Source organism: Emys orbicularis, chromosome 4, assembly GCF_028017835.1.
Source record: "Emys orbicularis isolate rEmyOrb1 chromosome 4, rEmyOrb1.hap1, whole genome shotgun sequence".
In the NCBI taxonomy this organism is placed as follows: domain Eukaryota; kingdom Metazoa; phylum Chordata; order Testudines; family Emydidae; genus Emys; species Emys orbicularis.
The window spans coordinates 67,065,665-67,086,632 of NC_088686.1; the positions used below are offsets into that span (position 1 = coordinate 67,065,665).

General features: G+C 43.7%; 1 protein-coding gene across 2 annotated transcripts; it reads right to left on the reverse strand.

Moving 5' to 3' along the window:
- Positions 1–1,996: 1,996 nt before the first annotated feature.
- On the reverse strand, positions 1,997–20,154 carry DCAF4 (DDB1 and CUL4 associated factor 4). 2 transcript variants are annotated; one of them, XM_065404405.1, is made up of 14 exons: positions 20,083–20,154; positions 18,720–18,837; positions 16,635–16,726; positions 15,551–15,708; positions 13,919–14,001; positions 13,050–13,152; positions 11,565–11,708; positions 10,772–10,821; positions 9,066–9,145; positions 7,018–7,113; positions 6,810–6,907; positions 5,883–6,059; positions 3,937–4,051; positions 1,997–2,425 (listed from the first exon to the last, which is right to left on the reverse strand). In XM_065404405.1, the coding sequence occupies exons 2-14, from the start codon at positions 18,827–18,829 to the stop codon at positions 2,211–2,213; spliced, it is 1,521 nt and encodes a 506-aa protein (XP_065260477.1). In that variant the 5' UTR covers positions 18,830–18,837; positions 20,083–20,154; the 3' UTR covers positions 1,997–2,210. The 2 variants fall into 2 exon arrangements, with proteins under 2 accessions (XP_065260477.1, XP_065260478.1); XM_065404406.1 differs by lacking the exons at positions 18,720–18,837; positions 20,083–20,154 and having other exon boundaries at positions 16,660–16,726.
- Between the last annotated feature and the right edge of the window lie 814 nt (positions 20,155–20,968).

A 20,968-nucleotide genomic window follows, 5' to 3' on the forward strand; every position in this document is an offset into this window, starting at 1 on the left:
GGCAGGGTGACAGTGATATCCACAGGAATTGAGAAAGGGAATAGTGGGAAGGGACGATTTAGAGCTCTGTTTTAGCCATGTTGAGCTTGAGCTGATCACTAGACTTCCATTAGGCAAATGAAGAGAGCCACTTCAAGTTAAATGTGTGTGGTTTTGAAAGCCTGGCAGTGCAAGTATTTTTCATGAGGGCTAATAGGCTTAGTCCTTGGGCAAACAGGTGTTTGAGAAGCAGAGCTTAAAAATTTCCCCATCTTCCTCCATACGAGTAGAGCCCTGCGCAGATACAAAATTTGAATCTGCATCCATCTGCGATCCACAAAAATGGTCCGCGGATTATCTGCGGATTTGCAGGGCTTTACATATGAGCGAGTAAACAAGCATGCCTTCTGACTGACGGAGACTGAACCTGAATGAACCAGGTCCAGTCTGGCATTTCCTGCTAGACCACAGTCCCTCTGCTGGGACATCAGGGTAGAGGAAGTAGGTTATTTTGAGAATGCAGGAGGAGGGCACTAGGGCCTTTCCTTTCTAGCTGCCTTACCTACTGGCTGCTCAAAAGAGGTTATTCCAGTGCCCTTGGCCACGGCCTGCACTCCCAGCTCTTCTTTTGTACCCCCATCACAAGCTTAATTAGAAGCCTTAGCTGGAGGGACTTTGGCAGGGGGTGGGGATGAATGTGTGTGCGGGGGCTCATCATGAATGCTTAGCTCATGGAAACAGCAGGCACAGCAGCTGAGCTTCTTGCATTTAATGGGCTTTGCTGAAGGGGAGTGAAGAAAACACTAGAAAAAAAACAAGATGCCTTCCTGCCACATTTGTTTTAGCTGGTGTTCCCACACCAGTGGCACACAAATATTACAGAATCATTATCCTATCTAGGACGAGGGTCTTGACTACAGCTGGGAGAACTGTGGGGGAGGGGGTTCTAAATGTACTGCTTTAAATTCAAGACTGAATTTTGATTCAGTGGAATTCATAACCCCCTGTTTATTTTGCTTTCTACAAACATTCAAGCAGCTCAGGGGGTACTAGCAGAAATGCCTCTACAAAAGACATTTTAAACTTCAAATAGTCCAAAAGCCAATTCTCAATTGAACAGTACATGGTAACAGTCACCATTTGTACCAAGTTGTACTGGATATGGAAATCATTTACCCAATCCAACTGAAAAACAAACAAACAAAAAAATCTCAATGATTTAAGTATATAACCAAACAAAACATGAATTGCAAACTGCAAATATTCTCAACAAACAGCCACAAATAGACCAAGAATTAGTAACTGAAGGAATTAGCCTACTTATTTGTTCTGTAAAGTTAATTTGAGAATTTGAGCCCGTTTTTGCACAAAAAACTGTACCTATATTATTCACTGGCATTTGTCCAGACACAACTTTCCCGCTGAGTGACTTTTTTCCAGTAAAGGAAGCACTCTCCTTAATGTTTCACTGTTCTAGCAGGGACAGAGTTTTGTATTTCAGCAATAAGTGGTGGTGGTGTGAACAAGAAATTTGAAGACAAAGATACAATGGCATAGAAAAGGGGGGACAGCATGCTGTGTTGGGAGAATGCAGAGAGCATCAAAGGGGATGGGGAGTAGAAAGAGGGGGGGCTCAGAGAGGCAAAGTGACTAGGCCTAGAAAGACGCTACACAAAATATCAGTGAGTATGGAGCCCTGTGAGATGAAGAGAACTCCTTATATTAAATACGTTCACTGTAATCTCTGAGGTTGCTTGTGTTCCTGGAAGCCTGACTGTTCCAGTTTTAACCAATCTCTGTCTGGTATTATAGAGCAGCCTTACTTTCTGGTCTGTCTGGGGTGCTCTCCTCCCATTTCCTTTTCATGTCTCCCCCTTATTGGAGAGTCAGTGGAACAGTTAGCTTTTCCTATTCAACTTTTGCCAATGAGTTTCAGCTACTGGCTGAAAGTCAGATCCCACAAATGATCCTTCCTTCCAAACTCTCAGCTGAATTAAAAAAACCTGTACTCTGTAGGAACAGTTTGTCACTTTTATTTACAACTGCCTGGTAGTTTTAGAGCAGATACAGTAGAAAGTTGCTGAGCCTGCTGGGCAAAGTTCAAAACTCCACAGACAGAGCAGGCAGGGCAGCACCACAGCTTGAGTCAATGCAATGGTGACAATAAGAGGCCACACCTAACAGTTGTCTCTTGAGTCACGCAGGGGGGCTGGAAGATCCGTATACCCGGTCTAGGGACAACATGGATTATCTGAGTTGTAAGAGAAGTGGTAGAGATCCTGCTTGACTGCCATGAGCAGGCCAGGAACTCCTCGGCTGCCTCCGAGTCTCGAAGAGAACACCACACTGGGGATGGAGTCCCTGGAGGATGGGTGTGGAGAGGGAATCATTCTGAGCAGATGGGCATCTTGGAGACTCCAAATTCTTGTGTAGCAATCCTGACCAACTGGAGAGGAAAAAGCACTGCAAATCAGGACAAGGAAATGCTTCCACATAAATGATCATAACCACCTTTGAAAAATTCTGGTCCCAGAAGAGGAAAAAGGTATTTAATACACTATAACAAAAGAACCATTGCCCATCTCCATCCATGCATGAAAAAAATCCTGAGCTCCTCCAAAAAGGAAAAACATGACTCAAATATTTTACTCTACATAGGGTGGGATGGATAAAAAAAACTGTAGGCAAGATCTCAAAAAATCAGGCAACATAGAGCTTAGTACGTCACTATCCAAAGCAGTATCCCCACTGCTAGGTTCTTTATTATCAATCATAATGAAAAAAAAAAAAGCTCTTACCATAATTGTGCTGCTTATGGCGAATGCCAGAAAAAGCGAACAAATTCAGGAATATCTTGGTGTTTCTATAGCCCCCTGTAAAGGGGTTCCCTTCACTGCAGCAGCACCTCCTGGTGGCCAGGCATGGTGTATCAACTGTCTTTTGGTCTGGCACCCCCTAGCGACATGCACTCTGTCACCACAGTGGTGTGTCTTCCCATAACTCAGCCCTCCCGCCAGGTCACAATATTTATATCTGCCCCTTTTGGGGTGACAGAGTACAACCAAACTGTAGTCCAATTACCTTATTGTAGTCTTCCTTCTGTCTCTGGGCTCTTGTCCTTACACCCCTTACCACAGGTGGTTTCACCCTACCTTTCTCGGTGGCTGCTAGGGGAACCCAAGCCCTCCCTCTACTCTGGGCTCAAATCCAGGGACCCTGTAAGCTGGTAGCCAAGGCCTACTCCCTCAGATTCTTTGCTGCCTCCCTAGATGTTTCCTACCTCTCCTATCCCCCCAGAGAGTGACTGCTGGCTCTCTCCCTGCACCCCATTTCTGCCACAAACTTCCTAGCATTATAATCACAACCCAGCCCTTCCTCAGTGGGGCTTCATTATCAGTTAAGCCTGGCTCTCTCTTGCAGATGCTGACAAGTATCTTAACTGACTTCTCAGGCTCACATGAATCCCTTCAGAACCTGTGTGGGGTACACATCCCATCACATTCCCCTTCATCCTACTGTCTCCTTTGGATATCAAAGAAAAGACCCAATATACTCCTGTTATTTAATATGACTTTCCAGGACATCTGTCCTTCTATGTAAATTAGTTACCCTTTTTATGGACTCATGAAAAGGTTTAGTACTGTTTTCTTTTACTTCTAAATCAGACACTTGCCACTCACTCTCTTCCATTTTGTCTTCCAATGTCTTTCCTAGCTTCTGACTGAGAAATCCTACTGGCTGGAGCATATCTTTTGAAACCCAGAGGACCATCCTCATAATTAAAATGCATCCAAATCATTTTTGTTTGGAGTTACACACTTGTGGTTTATTATGCTGTTTCCAAAGCCAGAAAGGAATGAATGTCCACGTAATTTCCAATAGCCTATCTCTACAAATGCCCCACATACCTGGGTGTAGAGAACCAAACATACATGCACTATGGAAAAGCTGACACACCTGCTGTAACAAGCCCTTCCTCCTCATTTATTTGCAGAGGGAGAGTAGCATATTCGTTATGATGGCCCTCGTACTGTTTCACACACTTCACTGCTCTCAGGTCCCATAGCTTTATCTGCAAGTGGAAATGGTAATAGAAGAAAGGCCATTTTAGTGAAGCAGGGGAAATTTTTGACAGTTGTTGCTGGTGATAGGGAGAGAAAGGAGTAGACACCCAAAGTTTTACAAACTCCTAAGTGAATTCCTTCAGTTTTGGAATTACCACCTAGACACCATTATTTGAAGCACTGGTTTAGGATACTGGCTGTGGGAAATCACTTATAGAAAGGCTTGTTCCATTTGTTTTATTGCAGGCAACTTGTCTAGTGGATTGAGCAAAGGACTGAGTTTTAATTTTGCTCTGCCACAGACTAGTTGGGTGGCCTTGGGGAAGTCACTCTACCACCACCACTCCATCCCCCATCTCTGTTTCCCCATCTGTAAAAAGGAGATAATACTGCTTATTTACTTAACTCACAAGGCTGTGGTGAGGAGTAACTGATTAGGCCATGTCTACACTAGGGGCACTATAGCAGCACAGTTATGCCTTACCTACCTATGCTGCTGTAACCATGATGCAGACTACAGCAATGGAAGAGGTTTTTCCACTGCTGTAGGAACTCCATCTCTGGAGCATCAGTCACTATGTCGATGGAAGCATTCTTCTGTCAACCTAGCTGCGTCTGCACCAGGGATTAAGTCAGCACAGCTATGGTGCTCGGGGTGTGGATTTTTCACACCTCTGAGTTCCATACCGATGTTGACCTAAATGTGAAGTGCTAAGCATTACTAATCCCTTTTGTAGGGAATGATGCAAGTGCTAGCTAGTTGGGGCAATGGAATACAACTTTTGTGGTACCATACGCTGCACTGGCAACTTGTTAGAAGCCAAAGGAAAAATGAACTTCTGTATTTTTCTGCCTTTCTCTCTCCTTATCTGTCTTCTCTGCCTGTCCTCCCTGTTTTACCTCCTCCATAAACTCCACATTCTCTTCTCCTTTATTCTCTATTTGCCCCTATTCGCCTTTAATTCATTATCAAAATATCTTTCTTAGTGGATCTCCCAGCTCTTGAATCCTCTCTGGTGGAGTTGCTCAGGAGGATCTGCATCAGACTTCTTATAATGACCCACTGACTAGCAAGTAGCATCTCCATCTGAGTCAGGGAATCCCAGTAGAATTCCAAGTTCTTGAGTGAGCGTGTTGTGGCTGTTCCAGTGCTTCGTGCTCATGCACCAGTTGGAGAAGACAAAGGCCATGTACCTGTGCAGCTGAGCCGCTGTAAAATCACTCATGTAGCTGCTCTACGCCAATGGAAGAGAGCTCTCCTGTGGACATAATTAAACCACTTCCAACGAGCGATGATAGCTAAGTCGGCAAGAGAGTGTCTCCCGCTGCCATAGCACTGTCCACACCAGCGCTTAGAATTATAGAATATCAGGGTTGGAAGGGACCTCAGGAGGTCATCTAGTCCAACCCCCTGCTCAAAGCAGGACCAATCCCCAGACAGATTTTGCCCCAGATCCCTAAATGGCCCCCTCAAGGATTGAACTCACAACCCTGGGTTTAGCAGACCAATGCTCAAACCACTGAGCTATCCCTCCTCCTGATGTGTTTTTTTCACACCCCAGAGTGACACAGGTTATATATCAACAAAAGTGCTAGTGTAGACATAGCCAAACTCCAAGTATCTCAGAACCAGGAGTAAAGATCAGAGAATCAGACATCTGCAAACCATTCACAACTTCCTTCTGACCAATCAGTGAGCTGGGAAAGCTTTGAGAGATTGGGCAGGGGACAAAAAAGAACTAACAAACTCTCTAAAGACAGAGGCATCCTCTTTCGGGTCTTTCATGGCCAACAGAACATATGAGACACTATCTAGCTTTCCATAAAAAGAAACTCTACCTTTCCAGCCATGTCTGCTGCCATAAGATAGTACTCAGCTTGGAGAAGGCGCACAGATGTGACTGCTGAGTCATGGAAGAGACGGACAGCTTTCCAGCTGTGGCCCCTCCGGCTGCGCTGACGAATGTCAATGCTGAAAACCTCCCCTGAACGGCAGCCATTGTACAGCACTGGAGTCTAGACAAACCAGAACATTCAGGGAGATGAGTCTTGTAACATTTAACAGTATCAGACAGGTTTCTCTAGTCAGTTGTGGCCACTTTCGTAGGAAGGGTTCAAGTAATAAGATAGCCCTTCATTGTAGTGCCAGAATATTAGCACTGTACATGGAGGATCACAAGAACAGAATTGCATAGTCACGCTGCAAAACATTGCAACCAACTTAGGACTTTCCTTCCGCTTTCAAACATTTAGCAGTAAAAAAGCAATGGAAGCTTGGTCTTGTGGTTAGATCAGGGGAACAGAAGTTGAGAGTCTTAAGTTCTAGTTCCACCTTTGCCACTAACTGACTCTGAGCAAGTCATTTACCCTCTCTCTGCCTTACTTTCCCCATCTGTAAAATGCGAACAATACAGATACTTAGTGTGTGTGAAGTGCTTTAAGATGCTCAGATAATAGGCACTATGACTTCAAAGCCGTATTATAATTCCTTGCATTTGTTGTTTCACTTTCTTTTTAACCCTTTTCTATTTAGCAAAATTGATTCCCCCCCATCCCACCCCACATTTCCAATGGAGCTTGAAATCAGTGTAGCTTATTTTTGTTGCTTTTCCATGGTCAGCCACATCATCAAGTGTCAACTTCATTACTGAGCAGCTACTGAAGGCACCACAAAAAGTAGTCACAGTGAGTATAGGGCTGCTGGTTCCACAAAATCAGCAATGCATACATCTCTCTAAGAAATCAAAGGCCCATGTCCCTTTCTACCTGGGTGGCAAACTGTTGTGCCAGTACATCACTGCTTGTTCCAAATGTCTGCCGATGACCAGTCATTGCATTGGTCACAAGGACTCGTCGCATCAGCCCTGAGAAAGATAAAACAAATACATGGCCATCATTTGGGCAATACAGCTTGGAGGCCATGATGGTGGAGATCTTTCCCCTTGAGAAGTAGTACAAATATACTCCTGCTTACCTGTGCTGAAGCAGTTATCAGCCTGGGGGTTCAGGCACCAAGCACAGGACCAGGCAGTGGAGATCTTGAAGCTGCACAGCATTCCAGGCTGATCTCCTAAGGGTGGCAACAGGGACGAGAACAAACTGTGAAGCCTCCAGGCACCACAAGGAGATGTGGGAGGAAGCTTCAACTTAACTGTGCCCCTAGGAAATTTCACCAGGCCTCTGTACCTCTTACAACATTCAGGTTTTCTGCTTCCAGTGCACTAAACCACCCAGCTACACAATGCACCCACATTCTCAAGGTTTATAAAAACTGTGTATACACAGTGCTTTAATACAACTGCATTGGAATAAGGACACCATTTCACCTTCCCCAACAGCCAAAGCCTGTCTATGCCCCTGCCTCTCCCCTTGACTGAGAATTCATAAGGATTTTCAAAAAGTAGCACATTAGGCACTAAAATTATGTTCATGTGGGGGGAAGGAATGGGGGAGAAGTGGGGAAGGCTCTTGTTTGGACAAACACAGCTTTGAACATGCTACACTGGCCCTCCTATCTGCTGAATTAGCAAAGTTTAATTATATAGCAACACGCGAGATTTGCATTGTTCCCTCAGCTCCCAACCCAGTTCAAAACTAAATCCACTGACAGTTCCTAAGTGTGCAGTTTTTATTCACTTCACACAAGTATGTTAAGGCCAAGCCCTCAGTTTAGGGTTAGAGATGACACTGCAGGTGTCTTATGTATCTGAAAGCAGTGATTTTCAAAAGATCTTAAAACAGTGGTCCCCAAACTGTGGGGCGTGACCGCTCTAAGGGGGCACGGAGGAACATTCAGGGGGACACAGCGGGGCTTGGGCCAGCCCCCACAGGAGGCAGGGAGGGAGCACCACCCAGCCCCACTCTGCCCCTTGTTTGGCTCTGGCCCCGCCCTCTACCCCAGCTGCAGCTCAGGTGCCGGCTGCAGCCCCGTTCCTGGCCACAGCTCCAGCCTCAGCAACTGACCATGGCTCCTGACCACAGTTCGGGGTGTGTGCGCGCACATGGACAGGTTCCATTATGGGCAAGGGGGGGCACAATGGAAAAAGTTTGGGGACCACTGCCCTAGAACTACGTTTGTCAACTGGTAAAGCATCCTGCAGTCTTCAAACAGCAACCCTTCCTGTTAGCACTAACGCTATGTGACTGTTTTTAAAAAGCCTCTGGAAATAACTCATGTATTTTCACCCCATCAAGGTGCTTTACATGTTTGTCTTCATCAGACACTTCTTTGGTGTGAATTTAACTGTGGCCAAACTTGCACAGGACACAAAAATTAGAGGTGTAGCAAAATTCGAGAATGACACTACAAAGAGACCTGGAGAGAGCAGCATAGTGAGGACTTAAGTCAACTAAGGGAGATTCCACCCTTATGAAAAGGAACAGCACAAATACAACATAGGGGAATGTAGCCACACCCATCAAATTAAAGCCAATTTATTTTAACCTTCTCTCTTTAATATTCACATGTTTTCATATGACTGAACACTATACACAGTGCTTGCCATAGGCTGGGGGTGGGAGATCAGTACTGGAAGAGGAGCAGAGGGACCTACAAGAGGACTGCCATCTCAAATAGTCCCATCAATAAACGTATGTGAACAATTACTGTGGGCAAAGGTCATACCTGGGAGAACAATTGTGCACTGGTTCACTCCATTTGAAAGGACCAGATAGTTTGAGTGAGCACCTGTTGGGCTATCTATCTATCCAGGTTCTATGTATTAAGGGAGGCCAAATAGCTTACATAGGAAAAGTTCCAGATAAATATTTACTATATAGGCGAGTACATTTTCTGCCAAGTACCATACAGTTAACAACTGGTGCCATAAGCTATCCTTATTAACTAGTTCCTAAAGTTATTACTATCCAAATCAGTTCTTGGGCTTCATCACACAGTGTTAATATTCATTCTTGTGACGCTTACAAAACCACTCAAAGTATTAGAGATGACATACAGAAGTCATCCCTCATTTAGGCCCTCTTCAGACTACAACTTCTAACCAGAACAGAAAGGTATTCTACCTGGGTTAGAGTTGCTGAACAAGGATGCTGGAAGCAGACTGGCACAGCCTGGAGTTTCTGCAATCCCCATGAGGCACAACTTGCTGAAGCCTGTTAAAGAAAACCAAGATTTCTCCCAGAAGTGGCACATGTTGCATAACATTACTCGGGGGGCAAGATGCCTCTGAAGCATGGTACACATAATATTCTGTCCTTCAGCAGTGCCTCTCGGATGACCTTTAAAGTGATTTACAGTCACTAATGAATTAAGCCTCATCACACCCGTGAGGTGTTCATTCCCCTTCTCTCATAGGAATTAGAGGACAAGATCTGTAATTCTATGATTCTAGTTTTAATATTTAACGTTACCCAACAGGGAAGGACAGTGGGAGGAATAATAAAATCTTTCCTGATTTTTCCGATCATAAAATATCATCCACATATAGAACTTTGGAGAGTGAAGACATAAAAAATTACGTTTTCCAAACTACTTTGGGTCTGTCTTTCCCAGTGCATAAAAAAATTAAAAATGGGGTTGTATCACATTGCTCTCTGGAGGTAGTAACAGGTATGGGCAGGATTTAAACTTATTTTTCCAGATCAGTGTGATGGAATTACGATCAATAGATGGGTGAGAGTGAAAACTCCAGGCCTGCTGCAGTGCAGGTCTGAAACACCACTCTGAAAAGTCCTCTTCCTCTCCTGGTAGTATGACCATGACACTCTGCTCCCTCACTCTATCCACTGGCTTCTTGCCATTGTCTGAATAATTTTCTTGAACTCCTTGTTCTCCCTTTCAAGGGCCTTCAGAATCCAACACTTGCCTACATCTCCCCTTGTTTGCTAATACTCCAGCACACACCCTTTGTCTGCCAACAACCTCACTTCCATCTCCTTTCACATTCTCCCATTTGTGTCCCTGCACCTTCCACGCAAGCCTCCCTCAGTACAGATGTTCATCTTTTGTGTAGCATTCTGCCACTAATCTCTAATCAGACATTCCCCATTGCCAATCCCAAACCTGACACCCTGATAGGTTCACAAAAGAAAGGTTCACAAAAGCAAAACACTTTAAAGAGCTCTTCTGAGAGTTTTCCTACCCCAGCCCATTACTTTGTCATTCCTGCTATTTCCTCCCTATACCCAAAAGTGATTTGATGTAATTTATTCATTGTGTTAACTCTGAGGGTTAGGTTGTGAGATCCTTGTCTTTTGACTTACTATATATCTGAATGCTGCCATGTGTACTTATGACTTAACAACATACTTTCTTTCAGCTTTAGGGCTTCTTTTGTTATTTTCCAGTGACCCATTAAGCCCTTTTGAGGCAGGTACTTGGGATTTCTTGTTGATAAGTGGCTGTCAGTCAACCTGTAGAACTCTTTGCCAGAGGATGTTGTGAAGGCCAAGACTGTAACAGGGTTCAAAAAAGAACTAGATAGGTCCATCAATGTCTATTAGCCAGGATGGGCAGGGATGGTGTCCCGAGCCTCTGTTTGCCAGAAGCTGGGAATGGGCGACAGGGGACAGATCACTTGATGATTACCTGTTCTGTTCATTCCCTCTGAAGCACCTGGCATTGGCCACTGTCAGAAGACAGGATACTGGGCTAGATGGACCTTTTGTCTGACCCAGCATGGCCGTTCTTATGTTCTGTTTTATGAAGCAATTTGCCGTCTAGTGGAAGCAAGCCTGAAGCTTTATTTATTTATTTTAAAAAAGGATATAAAACATGGGAATCTTGATGAGTCAGCGATGCCCAGCACACAGAATTCACCTACAAACAAAAGCAAGACAGACCAATACTTGCTGTCTCCTGTTTAATTCAGAAAAGTGCATTTTCAAACATTCCACATAAGTCTGAAAAACTGAGCACACACCCTTAGTATACTGGAGAATCCCAAGAACAACCTGGAAAATTACTAGTGATGACTAGCCCAATAAAGAGAGACAGGCATTTCAGCCTCTTGCTAGTACTTGCATGAAGCAGAAAAAGGTCAGCACCCAAAAAAGTCTCCCCAAACCTGGATGGGCCCATTCAGCACACCTCTTAACTAAGACAGTTTTTCTCCATGGAACTGGGCACCTACAGGTTGTCGTATTTTGTCCTAAAAGTTCTTCCCATTCAAAGAGAGGCTTTTTTTTTTTTTTCTTTCTTAAGACAAAACAGAGCAAACAAATCAGCAGTAGAATTAATCCCTCAAGGCCTCTCTTTTCAAGTGCTGCCAAGAGTAATTCTGTGGAAATTCTGTGGAAATATACTGCTCATGAAAGGTGCTGGACTGACTGCTTTGCAACACCATTCTCCAAAAGCAATTCAGGAGTATCAGAGCTCAGGTCTCTGTGGATTCTAAATTTACTCAATCCCTTATTGCTGGATTCTTCCATCCTCTCTTCCTTCCCCCTGCCCTTCCCTCCCCACTTCCTCATTTCTACTCACACATCCCATTGTACAACATTTTGAGAGTTCCAGAACGGAAGGAAATCCTCCTGGATGAGGAGCCAGTGGAAGAACGGTACCTTGCGGTTTGTGAAGTACAGGTTGTCATACATCTCCACCGTGAGAGAGTCCTTCCCTAAGCCACTGAGGTTGATGATACCATATTTACACCCTCCATGTTCTACATCATTCACAGTGAATATCCGCTCACAAGCTGTGTCTGCCTGCAAAAGAAGTGCATCACTACGGGCAATTAAACTAGACCTGGCTTTAGGTTGTCTGCTTGGGTCCACAATGAGAAATCCATTAACTTTGCTTTCCCACCATCACCTGCACCACAGACACTGCATGTGTGTGGCCATCTGCATTCTAGAGAGATTCACTAGAAAAACATTTAAGATACGCTATTTTCCACTTCAACACCAGACAATAATGAATGCTGTCTCCTATTGGCTGAGTTCTGGCATGACACTGTGGACAGATCTTGCTGTCATGAGGAAGCATAATCAGTAAGTACAGGCTCCAGCACATAAATGAGGCCTGCATAAAGTATTTTCATTCAGTGTAAATGTAGACTTTTCTGTCATTTGAAAGCCTCCTTCCCCTACTGGATCAGATTGGTGCCGTTGCAATCAAAGTGCTGGTCCTGAGTTCCAGATTTTGCTCTCATTTAAACCAGTGGAAATTTTCAGTACCCCCATTGACTTCATCAGCAGGGAGCTTCCAAGGCAGCCTCTGTAAGATGCCTGCCCCTGAAAGCTGCTTCACACCACAGCGCCAGTCATAGCAGGAGCCATGGAGTAGGGGTAAGTTCAGGGCTTCTCAGCCTGCTTCTCCTCACTCCCATCTACACAGCCAGGACTCAGTGTGGGTGAGCTTCCCAGGTAGCCTCTGCTATCAGAAGTTCTCCCCCAACCCACAAAAACCCCCTTCAGATCCAGAGACTCATGATGTCGCTCTTAACATCTGCACAGACTTTTTGGACTATAAACTCTGCTCTAATCACTGACTTGACTCTTCCACCCCCATTCACTCCATCAATCTCATGCTTTCCCTTTCTCCTCCCTCTTTTGTTATACTCCATTACCCACCTACCTGTCCTCCTCTCTCACCAGCAGAGCTTGCCAATTATCTTCATGACCTTTCCTCCCACCCTTCATCTGGCTCTGTCTTTGCGGATTGTAAACTCGTCAGGCTAGGTGTTAAGAAAGCACCCAGCACATTTTGGGCACTACCACAATATAAATATGTAATTGAGAGCAATATTTGACCCAAGGATTTATTCATTCCAGCAAAAGAGTGGAAAACAGTCAGTGCAGACTGCTTAAAGGAGAATGGTCACAGGGAAAAGATACCATATTCATGCTTAGCTGGCCCCAGAGCTCCCCAAATCTGGAATACCTTCTTTATGGGAGGAGAAACTGCTAATACAATCTGCTACAAAGAAAAGCATTTCCCAGTGTACATAACCTATATGTTGGGTTATTACAAATCCCAGAGCTCACAAGAAAATAACTATAGCCAAGTGCTCTCTAGCCTTAAAAATTGAAGTGCCCATAACATACCACTATTAGTTTAAAATTGTTGGTTCCAGTAACTGAGGAATCTGGGCTCCGAATCTCTACCTTCCTCCTCTGCATGCAGTTCACCTTTAATTCATGGACCAATCTATAAAGGAAAACATGTTTAACTATGCTGATATTTAATGCCAATTAAAGGAATTCTGGGTAAAAGGCATTGAGATGCTTCTTTATCTCAGCAAGTTAGGCAACAGGTAAACAGCTGGCAGGTTGCAGCCCCAACAATGTATAGCATGAGCAACCTTCAGATCCCAAGACTCAGAGGAGGTCACCATATATAATCTTCGGGGACCCCATCTGTACATACACCAGCCTTGTCCCACCAATGCAATTTCCCAATCAGCTTCTACTGCAGAAGGCAGGTTGCTGGCATCTGCTGACACACTGTCTACAGTAGCACTCTCACTTGCACCACTGAAGCCATGGAAGTTAAGGAAAAGAGAAATTTCCTGTAGACTAGGTCCATTAAAGTGTATTTACATAAGGGAAAACTCTACAATATGCTTATAAAGTGCAGGAGAGTATGTATTTATGTTAAGGATGGGAAATTTCGAACTCAAACTATTCAAAACCCGATGATCAGAGAATATTTTTTTGCATCTTAATTCTTGTCATTTTAGGGGAGACTTGATGAGCCATTCTGTAGGCATGTGCTGTATAAAATGTAATGGAAAAGCTGCACAGAAAACAATGGGCTGTCTTATCAAAAAGGCAGTGTATACTTTTGTATCTATTACCGATGCTTCCCCAGCTCTGTCCCTTACTGGAACAACGGGGTACGCTACAGATTAATGGCAAAAAAACATTAGCAGTAGGACTCTATAGGGTGAAAAAAGGAATTGAAATTATCTTACCTGCAATAATTGGTGGAGCTGAGTAACCCTAACTGCCTCTTGCGTAAGACAAGTGATGAGTTCAATCCAGCTCTGGATGTTTTCTATTAAAAAAGAACAAATGAAAGTGTGCAATTATGTGCTTGCATAGAATCAAAAGCAGCCCATGGTCCCTTCATGTCTGGGATATTTGGGGAACAATTTATCCCTAAGCCCTTGTATTTAAAAGCTGTTTTTCAAAGGAGAACAAAGCACTTCCCACCTTAAAAAAAAGGTCAAAATATCCACTCTGAGGGGGAAAACGAATTATCAATGGATAAATTCCCTCTTGACCTCCAGAATAGTGTCTGGCTGCTTCCAAACACAAAACTAACTGAGTGCCCTTCAGTCTACTGAATTCCACATAATTATCCAATTTTTGCTTAATACTATGTGACTGTCTCATCTTGCGGTTCGAAATCCATGTACCATTTTCACTACAAAATAATGTTTCAAATTCTTATCTTAAATCAAAAACTCTGAAATACAATATGGCCACCTAATGCTGCCATAGAAACTTTAGCTTTGGCATTTCCTTTTTTATTTTAACTGTGCAACCTTAATGTTGCAATAACCAAGCTTTTCCATTTGTCATTTTACAGTTGGGCTGAATACTTTCAGTGCTCATGAAAGCAAAAGACGGAATAGTACATGGAGCTGCGGCAAGGCAAAGCATACCAGATTTTTACAATCCATTTTGTAGTCTTAACGTAGATTGAAAGTCACTTTTTAATCAAACAGGTAGTTGGAGCCTGACTTTCAGAGGCGCTGAGCACCCACAGCTCCCATTGAGATTAATGGGACCTGCAAGTGCACAGTGCCTGTGAAAACTAGTCCACTGATGTAGTCACTTTTTTAATGGAGACATCGGTCTGACTCCATAACGAAGGAAGCATATCCTGGCCCCAAACGATAGTATTTACACTCTCTCAGAGAATTCATTTGTTCTGAAAACTTAAAAATAAATCAGTTAAAGAATTAAAATTAAATTAAAAATGGGCTCTTTAAGAAGTTTAGCACCTTGTGTCAGACTTTTTTTTTGCCCTATGATCTCAGTAACAGAACCATAGAAACATCAAACTTCCCATAACTTACTAAAATCTTGTCCTCAAGCTACATTTGAATAAGTGTTAAGGATTAATCATAGTTTTTTTTTAAATTCTTCATAGAAGTTTTTTTTCAGCAGATGCTAAAGGACACAATGTAAAAAAGGACTATTAATCCTTAAAAAAAAAAAATGCATAGGCACAAGATTTTAGTGAGTTTTATCAATGAACTGTTTGAAGACTCTGTGACAGGGCAGAGTTAAGGTTTTAAGTTTAACCTTAACTGTGAATTTCCTGACTTTATCATACTTGGTTTTGAGATAATTACATCACCCCTGTAATGTATTTTACCCTAAATTACTGATTATGTAGTCTCAACCATAACTCCATCTTAACATAGTTTTTTGGGGGGGTATGAACAAATGTTTGAATATTGACCTTGAACATCAAGCATTAGAGGCGATTATACCAAAGCTGAAACTGGAGGGTTTTATAACCTGTAGCCCATCCTGGTATCTTGGGTCACAGCACAGTAAAGTTTAAATGAAATTTCAGAGACAGAACCCACCTTCTTTTGCATTTCCTCCTCTTCTAAGAGCTTCAGTCTCTTGCACTCCTTCTCCTTGTACTGGAGGCTCTCTTTGGTAAGAGGGTTGTAGTTATTATGTCCAGGGAGCAGGCGGAAATAGCGGTTCTTTTCAGGGTCATAGTAAAATCCTGGTAGTTCTATAAAGCGTAAATACCAAACAAAATCAGATTGAGAGCAAACCTTTTCTATTGCCCTTTGACCTCACCCAATACCATAGTATCAGCCAAGAGACAGCCACTTTGGGGATTCCAAGTCAAAAAGGACATGGAAACTTCTGCTTCCAGACTGGCAGGTCACAAATGGGGAGAGGTATTGATTACATTAATGGCCACCTCAGCAAAAGCCAGCTCATGCTCCTATTATCTGCAGAGGAAATGTCATTACAGGGATATGGAGAGGGAGACCAGCTGTAATGGAGATTAAATTCAGCAAATAGAAATGGGGAAACACAGGGAAAGGTGCTCCAGACAAAGACATGGCCAGTCTTCTTGAGCATAAATAAGTCACAAAAGACACACTGCTGACAAAAAAAATTTTTTTTTAGGATGCCCCAAACACCAAGAACAATGGACAACTGATCATCGACCAAACATAAAAGCAGCAATCCCTTTCCCCAGGACAAACACCCTTTCCTAATTACACTTCCCAAATCAAAGGCTTAGATACCTAGATACCTATAATCCATGAGACATTTCAATTGTGGACTGCGCTGGCTCACTCAGGGTACGTCTACACAGCAAAGAAAAACCCGCAGCTGGCCCGTGCCAGCTGACATGGACTTACAGGGCTCTGGCTGTAGGGCTGTTTCACTGCTGTGTAGACTTCTGGACTCAGATTGGAGCCTGAGCTCTGGGATCAACACATCCCACAGGGGTGTGTTGTATTGTTATATTTTCTTTGTCTATTTAACATAACTCTTTCAATAACGTAACTTTTAGAAGATTTCTGCCACAGATGGCTATAAATATTAGAGATGCGAAGTAAACTATGACAGGATCTTCTATCTTCATGCACCAAATGTTTAGGTGCCGATTTTTGGCCCCTGCACACAGTGGTCCCTTACCAGGCACTGGAGAGCTAGGACATACTTCAGAAGAGGATCCGCTGTTGCTGGTGTCTGCATTCAGTGAGTTCCATGGTTCCTCTTGTTCACACCTAACAATAATGCACTGTTATGTCCGGCTTGCAAAATTGTCTTGAAAATTTACCAGCCCAGATGTAAGATCTCCTCACACACCTTTCCCATGAAGATTATTCTAATGAAAAAGCTATTTTGCTTTGTTAAAAACAATGATTTTCCCTAGGTGAGTAGAATTTGGCAAGGCTGTTAAGTATATTGTGTATACTGGGGTCGGCAACGTTCGGCACGCGGCTCGCCAGGGTAAGCATCCTAGCGGGCCGGGCCAGTTTATTTACCTGCTGACGCAGCAGGTTCGGCCGATCGCGGCCCCCACTGGCTGCGGTTCGCCGTCCCGGGCCAATGGGGGTGGCGGGAAGCCGCGGCCAGCACATCCCTCGGCCCGCGCCGCTTCCTGCCGCCCCCATTGGACCGGGACGGCGAACCGCGGCCAGTGGGGGCCACGATCGGCCGAACCTGCCGCGTCAGCAGGTAAATAAACTGGCCCGGCCCGCTAGGGTGCTTACCCTGGCGAGCCGCATGCCGAACGTTGCCGACCCCTGGTGTATACACAGGATATGTACACAGAATGAACATACAATGTGAAAATAGTAATACTTCATTTTCATCTTCAAGGTATTATATAAACATTAAAAGGTCATCATCATCTTAAAATCTAGTCAATTTTACCTGAAACTACTTTTAATGGGTTTTTTTTAATATTGTACAACTGCCCTGAGTTTTCTTGCCAATTTTTGTGATTTGCTCTCTCCCTGCCTCCATGTTGTTATGTAAAAGAGCCACACAAATAACAGGGGAAAACACACTGTCTCTACAATGAAACTGACACTATGGGTGAAACCTTGGTACTGCTGAAGTCAATGTGAGTTCTGTCTTCAGTGGGGCCAGGATTTCACCCAAAGTGTTTTGAAATGCACAAAGTAAAAAAACTGAAGAGATCAGAGAAAATTACTTCTTTATTTCAATTACAGTGAGCTTAGCTATTTTGTGCAATAACAGTAGGTAAAAGACTTTCAAAACAGAAGTAAGCTATTTTAAGTTGACGAGGTCCATACTTTAGGTTGAATTTCCCTGGGTTATTTTCTTAAGATTCTATTTAAAATTACATGCATAATGTGTTACTAAGTCTCAATGTTTCTGTTCATACTAAATTCTGTAATGGATCTTATAGCCTGTCATTCTGAAAGCAGTAGGTCAAGCTGGCTTAGAGGCTGCATGATTTAGTATTCTGAGAACAGGATTAGAACCAAGGAACTTCTTAGTTCTAATACTGGCTCCACCACTGGCTTGCTGTGTGGGATTGAACTAGTTACTTAAAGGACAACAATTAACACACACAAAAAATCCCTTAAATCTGAAACCCTTTTAAAAACCTGTTTCCCCTGTATAGTCAGAATGAGGGTTCAATCCTGCAAACATAGGGGGAGGGATAGCTCAGTGGTTAGAGCATTGGCCTGCTAAACCCAGGGTTATAAATTCAATCCTTGAGGGGGCCATTTAGGGATCAGGGGCAAAAAAAAACCCACAACACTGTCAGGGACAGTACTTGGTCCTGCTATTGAAGGCAGTTCTATATATATATATATTATAAAACTTTCCATGTGAGTAGTCCCAATAAAATCAATGGTTCATAATGTTTGCAGAATTAGAACCTTAGTCTGTTTCCCTTGCTATTTGTGTGAGTATCTCATAGCAACAAGGGAGAGAAAAAAATTGAATGCCACAAAAAGTTATCAGAAAGACTCACAAAGGCAGGTGTAATATAAACTACTTTTTATTGTAAAAATGGGCTAGATTTCAAGATAACAGAATCCCTATAAACTTTATCTCAGTTTCCCAGTCTGTAAAAAATTGAAAATACATACCTATTTTACAGTTAACATTAACAAAACAAATTAAGAAATACCAAAAAAACCCACCACCCCCAAAATCCCAATCTTCCTTCCTCCAAACTACCTTTGTGAACTGTCTTAAAGCCCACAGATAAAGTATTAAGCGGTGTACACTTGCCTTTCAGTAAAGCTATAACGGTTGGGTCTTCTGTAGTGGTTGGGATGGTGGGTTTGTCTGCGATTGCTCCACCCCTCCTTTTCTTTACTTCTCCAATTGTTTCTCTTCATTCCTCACACTAAAGCACACAGATACATACACAACCACAATTTCAGTTCCAATTGTCTGGAAGGGTTCAACACACAGGGTATTCTCTTAATACATAATTTTCCTCATATTTCAAATTTGTTTTGACACACTGCTGGTCAAAACTAAAGAGACAGTGAAGGAAGAAACTTATTTTAGGATGAACACAGAGAGAATATAAAGGCCACATACTTGTAATATAAGTAGAGAAAGAACAACAGCTTGAATAATTTAAAATGAGATTGGACTAAATACTGGAGACAATATAGTATGCAATAATCCTTATTTGGCCCACAGGAGAGCAATACAATGACTTAATATATGTTTTCCTCTAATTTCTATGTATGAATGCACAGGTACCTAGAATTTCTATGGACAAAATTCAAGCCTGGTGTAAACTGTAAATCAATGGAAATACACCAGGGCTGAATTTGGCTCTATGGAGACAGTATGATGGCAGCAATAATATTCTTCCCTGTCAAACTAAAAATTGCAGTGAGTTAAGTGCAGTGCTTCAGATTATAACATCATGTGCTTTTTGGGGTGTCAAGTCTCTTTCTGCAAGGAATTAAGATAATATCAGATTGATGGAAAGAGAAATATCAGTTTTACAAAAAAGTCTTATTTGGCTGAGTTTTAGTTAACTTTTGGCTGACAATTTGTCAATGCTTCGGTTATACTGAATATATTTTAAATGATAAATTCTGGTTATCTCCATGAATATAATACCTATTTTGTTTTTGAGTATTTTACTCTTGCAGCATGATGACAGAGACTAAGACACCTGCAGCATGATGACAGTATGGACTCTTGCAGCATGATTTACATCACAGTAACAATACACATAACACCCAGCAGTTCAAATCAGGAGTAGCGTCCCATTAGGCTAGGTGATGCATGGACATCTTCAACAATATGGTCACTACAGGGTTTTATGAATAACCCCCCGTAACACAGAGTAGCCTGGTGATTGGCAGTGCTTTTTTTATCTGCATTTCACCAACCTCCCTCTGAGAATCTCCCTCCTATACCTTCATGACGTGCACAGCTGAGGACCAGGTCCCTGCTTAACTGAGAATCTCCCCCCTTAGCCCCAAAGAAGTCAGGGCCCTGCCCACGTGCCACTGCCCGGGGTCCCCCCACTATGGGTTATTGCCCGGCAGAATCATGCAGGAGCGAGGCCCGCACGGGCTGGGAGAGCCCGGCCCCCGTACGCTAACCCCCGCCCGAAACCCACCTCTCTGGGCCTGTTGCTCCCGGTCGCCACTCGCCACACGTGAAAACGGCCCCGCCTCCTGCACTCGGCTCCGCCCACTTGCCGCTCCCAGCCCGCTCACTGGTTCAACAGTCATTGTTGTAGGCTTCTGATTGGTTCTTAACAGTATCTATCATATGACATACTGTTCGCCCTGCCAAGAGAGCAAAGGGCCAGGCCTCAGGTGATCACTCGCTGGGGGGGGGTCATGTCATGTCATGTCACGTGATGGTCGACGGTCGACGGTAGAAGAACGCCGCGGGCTGCTGCGGTCCGGTCTGCCCAGGAATGGGGTGGGGAGTCTGGGCCGCGCGTGCGCAGTTGCAATGGTTGGGGGAGGTGCCGGGTGGCATCGCCTGTGACTGCTAGTCGCGCCGCCGCCCCGCAGCCTGGGGCGGGTCGCCATGGCCCGCTCATTTGTTTGCCCTCGGCTGAGGTGGCCCGGCACCGGCAGTGAGGTTAGGGCCGGTTTTGTGAGCACCTGCCCCTGGGGAACTGAGACCCCAGCTTGTTTCCCCTGGGCTGTTAAACAGACACCGCAGCTGCTGACGTGGGGATGAGACGTTACAGCCGATCCTGGAACACCCTGATGTCAATCAATGCCTCCTGGACAGTCACGAGTCAGCTCCTGCTGCCTGTCCCCGACAAATCCCTTCCCAGAGGGTTCGAGATAAGGCTTTGGATGTGAGCCTGATACAGAGTATGAATGATTTCCTGTAAGCACGCAAATACGACTGTTTCGTAGGTTTGCTAGCTTAAGTTAAAAGGATAAACTGAATTAGTAGAACAACTTCTTCTACAATGTTGTTGGTTTACACTGACTATTCCTGCTTCTGGGACTGGGAGCCACAATAGTAAATATTTATGA

Coding starts and splice junctions, on each gene's coding strand:
- DCAF4 (XM_065404405.1), bottom strand. CDS start 18,829: ATGAAGAGAAACAATTGGAGAAGTAAAGAAAAGGAGGGGTGGAGCAAT. Junction 14,002..15,550: donor AGGAGGAAATGCAAAAGAAG/GTGGGTTCTGTC, acceptor CTTTTTTAATAG/AAAACATCCAGAGCTGGATT. Junction 10,822..11,564: donor TGTACTTCACAAACCGCAAG/GTACCGTTCTTC, acceptor TTTTGTTTGTAG/GTGAATTCTGTGTGCTGGGC.